A 13375-nucleotide genomic window follows, 5' to 3' on the forward strand; every position below is an offset into this window, starting at 1 on the left:
TTTTTTTTTTTAATGGTGTTAAACTCTTAATCAAAGTCAAACCCTTTTATCTAACAAACAAAAAAATGCTGAGAGTATGTTTTTATTTTCCTGCACACTTATTTAATACCAGAAGCATTTAACTTGGTAGAATGTAATGTTATATTCATTGTACTTAATAAAATTGTAATGGATTCGCTTATTTAGACACGCTGGGAGAAATAGCCTCCCACTGGATAATAAAAAATTATGATGCTTTTGCTGCATTTATCAACACAAAAGGGATGAGCAAAGCTTATCAGAGCTGATTACAATCACTCTGGAATTGCCCTTAAAAAATAAAGTGAGAAATAGAAATTTGGAGTTACAAAGTTTCTCTTTCTTTTTTTGATGGCATTATATTTGCAACTGAACTCAGAATCTGAGCTCTGAGTTTGCTGGAAGAAATGGGGCAGGAAAAAACAGTTTATCAGAAATTCTCCCTAATTCACCCTCACGGTTGCATAACCTCGAGAGCTCAACACCAGGCACCTTAAAAAGGAAGAAGGTTGGTGGTTGTTGCTCTCAAAGAAGGAGAAGGAAGTAGTGGCAGCAACTGTCCCTCTCTAATTTTCCTTCTCCTGACATCCATATGTGATATGCTCTTGTCGTGAGCCCTTCTGCCTTAGGGTAAACACACCTGAAATGGATGTGATGTTAATGATCCCTCTTGGTGGCTGCTCTTAACTCTCAGCTCCACTTTTGGTTACTTATTTAAATGGGAAAGTCACAGGGCGCTGCCAATGTCCTCCCAACAAGCCCTGAAATCATCCCATTTCTTGACTGGAGCTCAGGCCTCTCAAAGCACTTTCTTTTTTCCTTCCATACCTCAATACAAGGAAAACCCCTCAGGCCAGTGTGGTTCCTCTCACTCAAGCCTTGTATCACAAGATGAGGCTAAGATCTCACTTTACTTCTAAAATCAGAGAAACTGGGGATTAATTACTTCCGTCTTAGGGAGACAAAATTCGACAAGCACCATTTCTATGTACGTATTTTTATGTCTAGATTGTGCTGCCTAGTGCAAAATTATCTCTGATTCATTGCATACTTTAAACTAAAACCTTGACCAATAACTAAATCTCACCCCAGATTTCTAAAGAAAAATAATTATTAATCACATTTTTCAAGAATAGACTCACTCATATTTTGCTTTCTGCTTATACTCATTTTCTCAAAGTAATGTATAGAACACTACAATTCTAAGAAACCTCCTACTGTCAAAATATGAAGTTAAATTTTAATTTAACTAAGCGAAGATGCACATTTCAGAATGAAATTAAATAAAGTAAGGACTATTTCCCAGAATGGGTCGTTCTTTTAATTTGTGAAATCATGTCGACAAACTGTTGAAGGCTTCATTTCTTATTGTCTGAAACTGCAACAGCTCCTACCTGCTTTTACTGCTTACTGTTTCATCCCACTTGCAACTATCCTCCACACAATGGCAAAGTTTTCTCCCCTGCTTTAACACTCAGTGACCTCTTATAGCTTGTTGAAAAAAAACTCCAATCCTCATGATGGCCTACAGCACCCTACAAGATGTGTCCCAGGTGCCCATGCCAGTTTCTCAGTCTCACTCCACAGGATTCAGGGCCTTCCTTCTCTGCCTTGTAAAAAGGCACATCAGGTTCCTTTCTTGCTGCTTCGAAAGCTCTTCCTGTGACTGACTGTTTCTGATTCATCCATGCTGTTTCCTGAGGCCTTCCTATCAGCTTAAGTGCTACTTCCTCAGATAGGCTTTCTCTAACCTCTTGAGAAAGGAAACAATCTTTCCTTGTCACTCTTTATCAAATACTTCTTTTTATTTCCTCCATTGTACTTATTATAGCCTGAAATATTGATTTTTTGCTATCTGATATTTGTTACTCCCATTGGAATGTAAGGTCTATGAAAGCAGATATTTTGCTCTATAACTTCTGCATGATGTTAAACATAGAGTAGGAGTTTAATAAACATTTGTTGACTGAAAGAAAGAAAAAATGAATGAAAATGAAAGATGGGTATGAGAAAGAAACATAGTTTAGAATATTGGTCATAATGAGATGTAAAAAATTAAAAGTAACTGTTCACATAAGAAAGGAATGCTAAAAGTTCATCTTATTTTACATAACTATACAAGTCAGAGGGGAAGAATGTTCTACATAAGGTCAAGAAAAGTCTTCACTGTTGCAGTCCAAGAATATATCTGCACATATCCATGTGCCTAAAATTATTTCAGAAGTTTTTATATTTTTACTGGAATCAGCACTCAAGAATGTAGCTGAAATACAACACTGGTATGGATGATATATTTGTGGCTCAGAAAATTGTGGGAGGATATATATACATACATATATATATATATATACACACACACACACACACACACATAAAGTTTTAATTTTTATTTTTCAATTAGAGTTGACGTTTGATATTATTTTATGTTAGTTCCAGGTATACAGCATAGTGGTTAGACATTTATATAAGACATTTATATAATTTATGAAGCAATCCCCCTGATTAGTCTAGTACCCACATGGCTCTATACGTAGTTATTACAATATTATGGACTATGTTCCCTATGCTATACTTTACATCCCTGTGACTCTCTTGACTCATCCCTGTAACTACCAGTTTGTACTCCTTAATCCCTTCACCTTTTTCATTCAGCCCCCCAACCTCCCTTCTGGCAATCAGTTTGTTCTCTGTATCTATGAGTTTTGTTGTTTTGTTTGTTTGTTTTGTTCCTTAGATTCTACATATAAGTGAAATCATATGGTATTTGTCTTTCTCTGTGTGACTTATTTCGCTTAACATAATACTCTCTAGGTCCATCCATGTTGTTGCAAATGGTAAGATTTCATTTTTTTATGGCTGAGTAATATTCCATTATATATATATACCACAAGTTCTTTATCCACTTGTCTATTGATGGGTATTTAGGTTTCCATATCTTGGTTATTGTAAATAGCACTGCAATGAACATAGGGTTGCATATTTCTTTTCAAATTAGTGTTTTGGTTTTCTTTGGATAAATACCCAGAAGTGGAATCACTGGGTTGTAAGGTAGTTTTATTTTGAATTTTTTGAGGAACCTGTAGGAGGATATTTTGACAAATCTTTTTGGGATATAATTATACCTAATTAGCTTCTAATAGATTAAGATGTTGTGGATGGATGAGGAGTAATCAGGTTAAGAAAAAAGAGAATGTAGGACTTAATGTAAGACAGGATAAGGCAGTCAGGCTGGGAGTTTATAAGAGAAGTAGAGATAAAAGTAAATAGAGTAGAGGTAGAATATAACAGGATTTAGTCTGGGGCCACTGTAGGTGTGTCTCAAATAAAGAAATTCAGTATAGGTAATTAGCTGCTTACTTGGTCATTGAACAAGAAGGAGAACAGGTCAGGGAGTTTTGACACTAGCTGTCATGTTTGTCTCTAGCCTACAGGGAACTAGGACTTTGCTATTGATGATCAAGGGTAGGATCTGCAGGATAATGCTGCAAATGGTCACAGCCACCTACAGAACCAAGGCAGGAAATCATCTTGATGTGGCAGAGGACACCACAAAACTTCAATTCTGCCAAAGTTCATGCATTTACTAGCTGCTGCCAGCAGAATAATGGCTTCTGCTTTCTTTCTGTCTTTTATATCTCATGCAAATGCCTCTCACTGGCAGAAACTAAATTGGAATCCTGATGGCAAGAAATTATGGGAAAAGTAGTTCTTGGGTTTTGAGTCCCTGAGATATCAGAGAGTGCCTAAAAGGGGATAGAAATGGTGCCAAATACCAATCTGGCACAATATAAGAGTAGGAAATACTTGTCATGGCTTTAAAATATTATTTCTGGTCAGTTAATTTCATTATATCTAATCCTCACTAAAAATAATAGTTAACTGTTACTAAGGGCACTATGTTAAGAGCTTTTCATGCATTATCTCATTAAGTTTCACAGCTGTACAAGATAAAGCTACTCTTATTGTCTCCACTTTAGATATAAGGAACCAAGACTTAGAAAGGTACGGTGACTTGCTCCAAGTTAAACAACTAATAAGTAGAAGATTGAACCTTGTACTTGGGGCTGACTGTCTACGAAGCCAATGGTTTTCAGTTCTATAGTCAGTTGTTAAATTTCTTTATAATCTGTGGCCCTAGCCTCAACATAAAACTTGTTAGTCATCTTACAAATGTACACTATTAAGTCGATGTAAATACCTCACTTCTATTAGGAAAAAAACTAACAAACCTTCCAAAAAAAAAAATCCTCCCAAGTGTGGGCACTATCTTCATGAGAGAGAAGAGTACGTTACTGGAAGAAATGTAATATTTCCTATATTTAGAATGACATTTTATGATATGAGCTAATTTTCATATGTTGATAAAGTATCTACTCTTATAAAACCACACCACAGAATCTGAAGGTTAGAAGGGACATTTAAGGTTGAAGAATCTTTAAGATCCCTTCTAATAGCATCTCCGCAAGGGGCAGCCCAGCTTCTGCTTAATAACTTTCAGTTGGTGCAACTTTCAGAACTATGGGGGCTGATTGACAAGGAAAAGAAACTTATAGGATGTCTGCTGCTGAGTAAAGATAAGATGGTGCTGCCTGGAGGCTGCTGAGTCAGTTTTGTCTCAATGGTAGCACATATAGCTTTAAGCTGGTGGCTGGAACCATTGATATCTGTCAGCTCTTACTGCTTAACCTTGCCAGGACTCCATGGCTTACAAACTATGGCTTGAGTGTCTGTGGTGGATTCATGGTGGCCAGAGATTATTTGGTACTTCTCCCTTTGAAAAGTGGAGTTTATGCCCCTTCCCTTTGAGTCTACCAGGCCTCTGCGATTGCTGTGACTAATAGAATTCAATGAAAGTATTACTGCGTCAGTTCTCGGTTTAGACTGGAAGCTTCTATGTTCTTGCAACACTCTCTTTGGAAGTCCTGAGGCATGATTGAAGAAATTTGACTATTTTGAAACTAGCATGATGGAGAGACTATGTGATGGATGAGCCCAGTTTTTTTTTTTTTTTTTTTTCCATTTCTTTAAGGCACTGGATTTGTAGTTAAGCCTCTCCAGACTAACCCATGTACCAGCTGAATACTGCTGAGTGACTTTAGATGCTTCATGGAGCAGAAGAATGACTTAACTGAGCTCAGACTTAAACTCCCGACCCATGAAATTGTGAGCTATGATCAAATGGCTACTTTTAAGTCACTGAGTTTGAGGTACTTTGTTACACAGCAATAGATAACCGAAATGTGTCTGCAGGATTGATGAAGGTTGTCTGATCCGGATTGGCCTCAGCAGGTCTCACCTACATTTGCTCATGTGTCTATGGGCCAGTTGTGGACTTTCATCTAGATTGTGTTTGACTAGGGCAGCTCACCTGCTCTGCTCAGCTCTGCTCCATGTGTCTCTTATCCTCCTTTGTGACCTGCAAGCTGAGCCATGCATATCCTTGTCATGGCCAACGTCTAAGAGAGAAAGTAGGAACACATAAGAGCTCTTGAGATATAAGCTTGGAAATGACATCCTGTTACTTATACCTCATTCTATGAGCCAAAGTCACTTGGCTAGACTCAAAATCAAAGGATTGAAGTATAGACCTCACTTCTTTTGTGGGAGACTGTGCAAAATCCATCTATCAAAGAGTCTGAGTACAGGGAGGGATAGAAAATTTGAGACAATAATGCAAACTATTACATTTATGTCATATCGGTTCAGCAACATTTATGGAATATATAATTTGCAAATATTATGTTAGTCACTGGAAACAAAACAAAACAAAACAAAACAAAACAAAACAAAACAAAACAATACAAAACAAAACGAAAGAGACCTAACTTTCTTTTTTTGAAATGCTTGCAGTCCAGTCAACCGTCAGGATGAGTAGAAGGGCTTACTGTATTTAGATTGACTGGGGACCTCAATGTCCTTTTACCTCTTTACTTCTAACCTTCTGTTAAGATTTATACCTGCATTAAACTTTTGAATTATGTTTTATTGTTTTAGTGACTTAAAGTGTGGTCAGAAGCCTCTGCTTGCTTGACTCACTGTGAAAGTTTTTTTTGGCTAGGTTTTTATGTTTTTACACAAACATGAAAAAATTTCAATGAAAAATTAATGATCTATGTGCACCGTCAGTCAGGTTGTTGCCAGCACTTGTTCTACTACTTTTTAAAAGGCATCATGTTTTCTTCATCTCAAAATTTCTTCATCCTCATGGTACTGACTACATTATCCATTACAATCTGTACGTAAATCAGGAAGCGGGAAGCACAGTGTAAGGAAAACATACATGCGGACAATGCACACCTCCCAACAGGGACAATGGACATATTCCTTATATTGGTTAGTTCTGCTCATTCCTTTCTGTAGCCCTTTATTCTCTTGTCAGATGTGCTATGTTCCCCTCTGTAACTTTGCCCCACGCTAATATGTTTCATTGTGAGAGCCAGATTTCCCATCCCTCCACTTCTTCATGTTCCCATATCCTATCTGTGGGAAACCATTTTCTTCCACTGACGGGTCTAGAGTTGAGCTCCATGAAGGGTCTAACTCAGTATGTTATACAGCATTTCTAGTCCCTCCTTAATCCCCAGGCAGCATGGCACAGTGGGAAGTACATGGGTTGACTTTGGAGTCAAACTGACCTAGGTTTTAATCCCAGCTCCACTGCTTACTAACACTGTGATCTTGCTTAAGCTACTTAACCTCTCTGTGCCTCAGTTTTATAACTCATTATATGGGTGAAGCAAATCTTATCTTGTGTGATGTAATTGCAATAACAATTATAAAATGCCTGGAAAATACCTGACATGTTCTCAATGTTAGTTTCCTTCTGCACCCCATCTCAACAACTATCTCTTATTTGCCCCCTCAGGACTGATTTGTAAAGAGGCTATCATAATATGTTTTCAGGGTCAAAAATACTTTGTGTGCCTAGATGAATAACACAGGTACATTTTAGTGAGAAAAAAGGGTTATCTCCCCATTTGACCTCATTAGTTTAAGAGAGCACAAGCAGTATCTTAGAGCATTAACACTCAGCATTCTGTAAACTCAAATTCTTATAGCAAAGTGGTGAGAGAATTAAATTACTCATATTTCATTTTGGATATTTGCTATATTTGGTTGTTTACTGTAGAGAAGATCCTCAGGGCTGGCGCTGAGTTTTACTTGTCTTTATATTCTATGACACAACATAGGACCTGACAGTTCTGAGATGCTCAAATAAATGTTTGTTGAACAAAAGAATGTTTCGTTGAATGCAATTGTATGAACTAATAAAAGTTTGATTATTTTATATCTGAACAGAATATTTCTGTTTAGTTTTTGTTGGGGCTGAATTTGGCTGATTGATGCATAGTAACCGTGTTTTATGTGCTCATTCTTGCAGGGGTAGGGGCAGTGAGGGTTCTGGGTCTGTATTTGGAGGAATGCAATGTGATCAACTGTCCTTCACATTTTCCTCTTTGCTTTTGTTGTTTCTCATCTTTCCTACTAGATTGTAAACTCCCAAGGACAGAGACTATGGTTTAGATTCAGTGTCACTACATATAATTCCTCAGTGCTTATGACATAGTTAATATTCAGTAAATATTCATTGAAGGAAAATTAGCAAATTTGGATTTTTATATAATTTTAGAAATGCAGTATTCTACCTTTGTCCTTTCTTGCCTGTTCTGATTTATATCTGTCTTCTCCATAGCTCTTCCGTTGATCCTACCCTTGGATTTCTTGTTCTTTAATCTCATCCTTATAAATGCCGCATGACTTGTGGGAAAGGGTTGGTTGAGGCTTTGAAATTAAACAGATCCAGATTTAAGTTCTGAATTTATAACTAACTGGTTGTGTGATCTTGAGCAAGGTATTTAACTTCTTGGAGACCTTCTTCATCTGTGAAGATGAATGATAGTGTACCATCTACCTGACAGCTGTTTAGAGAATCAATTGGATTGATGAATGTCAGGCCACCTACTCATAGAATGGGCTCTATAAGTAGTAGATGTTATTACTATTCTTATTTCCATCCTCTCTACTCTCTTACTATATATTCGAACTACACTTTCCTTTTCCAATAAAAAAAAAAAAAATGCATTTTTAACCCTAGCTCTCCTGGTAACAGCCACTGGAATGCTGGGAGTTGTTGGGGGATGAAATACTATGAACTATCAAAATTTCACTTGATTGGAAACCTTATATGATATTACTTTAAACATTGATAAAGGCCTTAATAAGAATAACCACTATTTGCCCCACTAAAATAATTTAAAGATAAATGTAAGTTTTCAGGAAAAATACTCCTCAAATTATAAAGCAAAGAATTAGAGTTAAATGACATGTGAAGAATCTAAGGACATAGCAAATATTTAAATTTATGATTTTTAAATTCATTCTCCATTTATTACAATAGATTCTAAAAGATTACTCTCACAACGGGAACATTATCCTTTGTAGATTTAAGGACTATCGCACTCGTATTTTTCTTGAAATAATTGAGTTTGCTGGAATAAAGTATTCAGCTCAATATTTTTCATTTCCTTCTAATACAAAAGTATTTGATTCCTATAAATCTGAGTGAGATCAGTCAAGAAATTATACATATTTGTTTTCCACAGGGCATATGAGCTATTAAGTCATGTTGCATTTATTATAGATTATGTCTGTTGTTTGGCAAGATAATTTGAATGACTGAGAACAGTATTTTAAAACATGTAATACAAGGAAAACAACCAGAAAGGAGAATCGAAGTAAAATGTTCCTTATAATAAATACTTCAAGCAAATAAAATATTCTGTTGTGATTCAAGCATTCAATTGCATATAAAATATGAAAAAAATCATTTAATACTGTTCATTCTTATGATTCATATATGTATACATATTCCTCTCATATAAGTACATATTTATATTACTTAGTCTTTTCATTTGGATCTCATGTAATATGTGTATATATTATATCTTTCTATAAAGATAAGCATTATATCTTTTTTCCAGACTCAATTATGTGGATGTTTTCTTGGCTTTGTGCCATTCTAATTATTTTGGCTATTGCCAGTATGGACACAATAGCAAAGAGCACACCATATACCAAATTTACGAAGAAATCTGAGGGAAAAGAGAAGCTGAAGGGTCCAAAGCCATCCAGTGGCCTGCCTCCAGGAGAAGAAGAAGAGACTCCCTTCACAGAAGTGGCTGAAGTGGCAGACCCAACCCCCGACCCTTCGGTCTTCGACTCTGCCTTTGGCAGTGCCACTCTCTTTCCCTTTGAAAACTTCACTCTTGACACGGCTGATTTCTTTCTGAACTGCTGTGAGTGTTGTTCATCTGTACCAGGGCAAAAAGGAGAACCTGGAGAGACTGGAAAGCGAGGTATTTGAAAATATACGAAGCTGTATTTCTCCCCTGTACACCCTTAGAATTGAGAGGTAGTGATAGGCCTAAGTGAAACATTGTGACAAATGTAAATTGGTACTGTGTTGTCCGGTGTGGTAGCCACTAGCCTTGTGTGTGGCTATCAATAAAAATTGCAATTAAAATTGAATAAGATTAAAAATTCAGTTCCTCAGTCACACGAGCTACATTACAAGTACTCAGTGGCCGCAGGTGGCCAATGGCTGCTCTATTGGGCAGCACAGATATATAGCGTTTCCATCATTATAGAAACTTCTACTGCACAGTGCTGGTTAGAGCTGAGAGCAGGCCTACTAGTCCCAGCCCTGGGGTGTAGCTTTTCAAGTTACACATGTTCACTGCCAGTGCAATCTTTTCATTAATGGCTGATGTAAAAAGAGAAAATGAAAATTCCGTTATCTGGTAAGAATGTGTGCTGACTGATGGATTTTTAGAGTGCTATTTGTAGTTGGGATTAGAAATGAAATGCCTGTGAGGTGGAGAATAAAGCTGGGATTCAGTTTGCTTCTCATTGAAATTCTGAGTCAACACTGTATCCTTGCCCAGCAATTTTTTCCATTGAACGTCATGGTTACATATTTCAAAATTTCAGATGACTTTCACATATACATTATGAATACACTCTCAGTTTTATTGTAATACGTTTCAGCTTTTACATGTCATATAGCAGAAAATTCAAGGTAAAATTGAGATCAGAGTGCCAATTGCAAATTCTCTATTCCCTGAAAAAATTCATACAAATATTTGTTGTGTTGTGTCTGAAGAATTTAAAGTTATAAATTTGTAATTCTTCAGAATTACACATCCTCATTAATCTTTTCATTCGTTTCATCCTATTGTGGAAACTTGCAGGAAATGTGCTCAATATTTATGCAGAGCTGAAATGAAAGGGTAAAAGAACTGGGAAGCGATACCAGGCACCAAGAGTTCATGGCTGCTAAAACGTTACTGGAAATGGAATGAGACTGAGAAAATTATATTTACCAGAATTTCTCTTAGTATCATATCTGGCTGGCAAGCTGCTTGGGGGTGAAAACCCCCAAGGGCCTGGTCAAGTAAACACAACGGGTTGCTAAACTATCTTCTAAGGCTGTGGATCTGTAACATCAAGGCTTGTGTTTTAACCCAATGGTGGATTTAGCTGGTTTGTTCTCCGAGCTCAGCCTCTCCTCTAAATACATATGACAAATACTTTGAAGGGGTGCCAAGTCTTTAGCTTACCCAGGGCGCTCAGATGTCTTAGTCTGACTGCTTCTGTGTAGAGCGGAGTGCTTCAGAGATCAGAATGTTGAATCTATCACGGTCCTACCTTGGGGAACTTCATTACTTCTCTAAGTCTCAGTTTCCAAAATAGTAAAATGGAGTAAGAATAATACCAACTTTACAGAGTCATCAAGAGAGCTGAGTGAGTTCATACACAAAAGGATGCAGTGTGGTTCCTGGAGTAGAATAAGTACTCAGTACACTATGTTTATCTGTTCAGTTAGCTGTAGTAGGAGTCCTTTCCTATCTCATGAAATACTCTGAGCCTGATAGGATCCTGTTTTTGAAAGTCACAGCGAGATATTTATGTTGGCTTTATCAGTGTTTTCAAAACGCAGCTTTTTAAAAAAATTGTAAATCTAATATAAGAATAACATTAAACAAACTTAAAAATAAAAATGACTCAAATTATAATTTTTTCATTGAGTCTTAGTTTAATGCTATTTTCTTAGAGATGTCTCCTCTGATTCTTTATACCACTAACTACAGTGTGGTCTTTCCATTTATTTGTGTGGTTATTTGTTTATCTTTCATGGACTCTCAGCTCCATGACTATAGGGACTGCTGGAATGTTATTTTTTTGTTTTTGTATGAATCTTTAAAAAAGATTATAGTTGACATACAACATTATATTAATTTCAACATAGTGATTCAGCATTTATATACCTTATGAAGTGATCACCACAATAAGTCTAGTAACTATCTGTCATCGTACATAGTTATTATATAATTATTGATGATATTCTTTATGTTGTACATTATATCCCCAGGACTTATTTTATAATTGGAAGTTTCTACTTCTTAATCTCTTTCGTGTTTTCTGCCCATTCTTCCACCCATCTCTCCTCTGGTAACCATTGTTTTGTTTTAGAGACTGTTGGAGTGTTGATGTTTGATTCCTAACATCTAGTAGGATGCTTGGTGTATAGGAAGCCTCAGCAATAGTTCTAGAGTTAATGCATAAGTGAATATGGATGGGGACCCAAAGTGCTAGGTATTATGGTATTGTGATTTTTACATCCAACTTGAATGTGTGGTCCATATGAGGTTAAGAGTCAGGTAATCATTTTGTTCTTATTCTTGATATAGCACTGCTTCCCTGAATTATTAGATCACTGCCATGAATTCAGTGACAAGTACTAATGTTCTCAATTTATCTATTCGAGTTGTTCAAAACTGCAAATCAGACAAACATATTGTCCTTAGAACTCTGTAATAATTTATTCTTACCCAGGTTTTATCATTAGGACACGAACAGTCATTGGTCTCAATAAAATGACTGTTACCCCCCCACCCCGAACTAATGAATTTCAAAAGAGAATTTTTCAATCTTGATGGTTTTAAAATCTCATTTTCAGGTCTTAAGGGGGAGGCTGGTGATATAGGGATCCCAGGGCCACCAGGAGTCATTGGACCCCAAGGCCCAAAAGGCCAGAAAGGAGAGAAGGGTAGGTAATTATATTTATTTCATGTCCAAACTCAAGAAATGTTTTGCATCATTTTTTGGGGGAGCAATTTGCTAAATTAATACCAAATTTTTGCAGGTGGATCAATTTTAAATATGTAAAACTTGGCTAAGAGTATTGTGAGTTATATTTGATATAAAATGTTAACTTTATAAACAGTCCATTGAGAAATTTTAAACTTGGTTAGTAACATATCACACACACACACACACACACACACACGCACGCACGCACGCACGCACACACATCCTTTCTATCTCTCATTCACTTCCCAGCTGACCCAGTGACTGGGAGCCTTAGGGCATCATCTCTGGGGAAGGGTCCTTCCCTATATACTCCTATGTGAGCTCTTTCTCATAATGCAAATTAATTTCATACTAGAGAGAACTAACTAAGACAGGCAATCCTATTCCTTTTAGGTGTTTAGCCTGCCTGCTGAGGAGAATATGACATATCAAATCAGAGACGATGTCAAAGAGAGCGAAGAGAGCAGAATTCAAATGGAAGAAATCAAGCACATAACAGTGACCAGTCATAATTGAGAGAATAGACTAGATATTTATTTATAACCTGTTTACTGTCAGAGAAGATTTGTAGTTACGTGTGCTTTCATAGATCTTTTCCAGCTCAGAAATTCTATAATTCCACAGTTGTATCAACAGAGAAGGTGTTCTGCCTGGGAAATCCCTGGTTCTGTAAGTGTTTCAAGGTACTGAGGGAAGGTTACAGATTCACTGGGACATTTGGAAATTCCTCAGTGAATCCTGCCAGCCTATAGAAATACCATCTATCCATCAAGTTAAATGTTTTAGCCTCAGTGTCATAAGTCAAAAGACCTAATATCATCTATACATCACCCTCCACATGGCTCAGGAACTGCCTAAGTCATTTCTAGTAGAACATTCAGTGAAGTAATTACTCAAAAAAGAGGCTAAGGTAAAGAGAGAGCTATTTCACACTTGTCAGTTATGCGATTTTCATTCTCAGAAACATTTAATCCTTTCGTGGTTGAATTATGTTAGCAGAAAACTCTGTTAAATAAAGATGAGTGATGAACCTCCCTAGTGATTCATACATTTTGGAAGCTAGAATTCTGGAAGTGGAAGAAAAACAGAGAAGTGTCATCAGATAAGGTTCTTAAGCATATGCTTTGATGAAGAATCAAAAGTAGAAATTCATTCGGCTGGTCTATAAAGTGGCAACTCTCCTTTTACTTTCAGACTTACACTC

General features: G+C 36.7%; 1 protein-coding gene across 1 annotated transcript in view; it reads left to right on the forward strand.

Moving 5' to 3' along the window:
* Nucleotides 1-13375, forward strand: part of OTOL1 (otolin 1) — a 98391-nt gene that overhangs the window by 82003 nt on the left and 3013 nt on the right. The window contains exons 5-6 of the mRNA XM_011379901.2: nt 9000-9374; nt 12038-12127. Coding sequence (XP_011378203.1) covers nt 9008-9374; nt 12038-12127 — 457 coding nt within the window. The 5' untranslated portion in view covers nt 9000-9007. The remainder of the gene's footprint in view (nt 1-8999; nt 9375-12037; nt 12128-13375) is intronic.

This window comes from Pteropus vampyrus, unplaced genomic scaffold, assembly GCF_000151845.1.
Source record: "Pteropus vampyrus isolate Shadow unplaced genomic scaffold, Pvam_2.0 Scaffold12, whole genome shotgun sequence".
NCBI classification, from domain to species: Eukaryota; Metazoa; Chordata; class Mammalia; order Chiroptera; family Pteropodidae; genus Pteropus; species Pteropus vampyrus.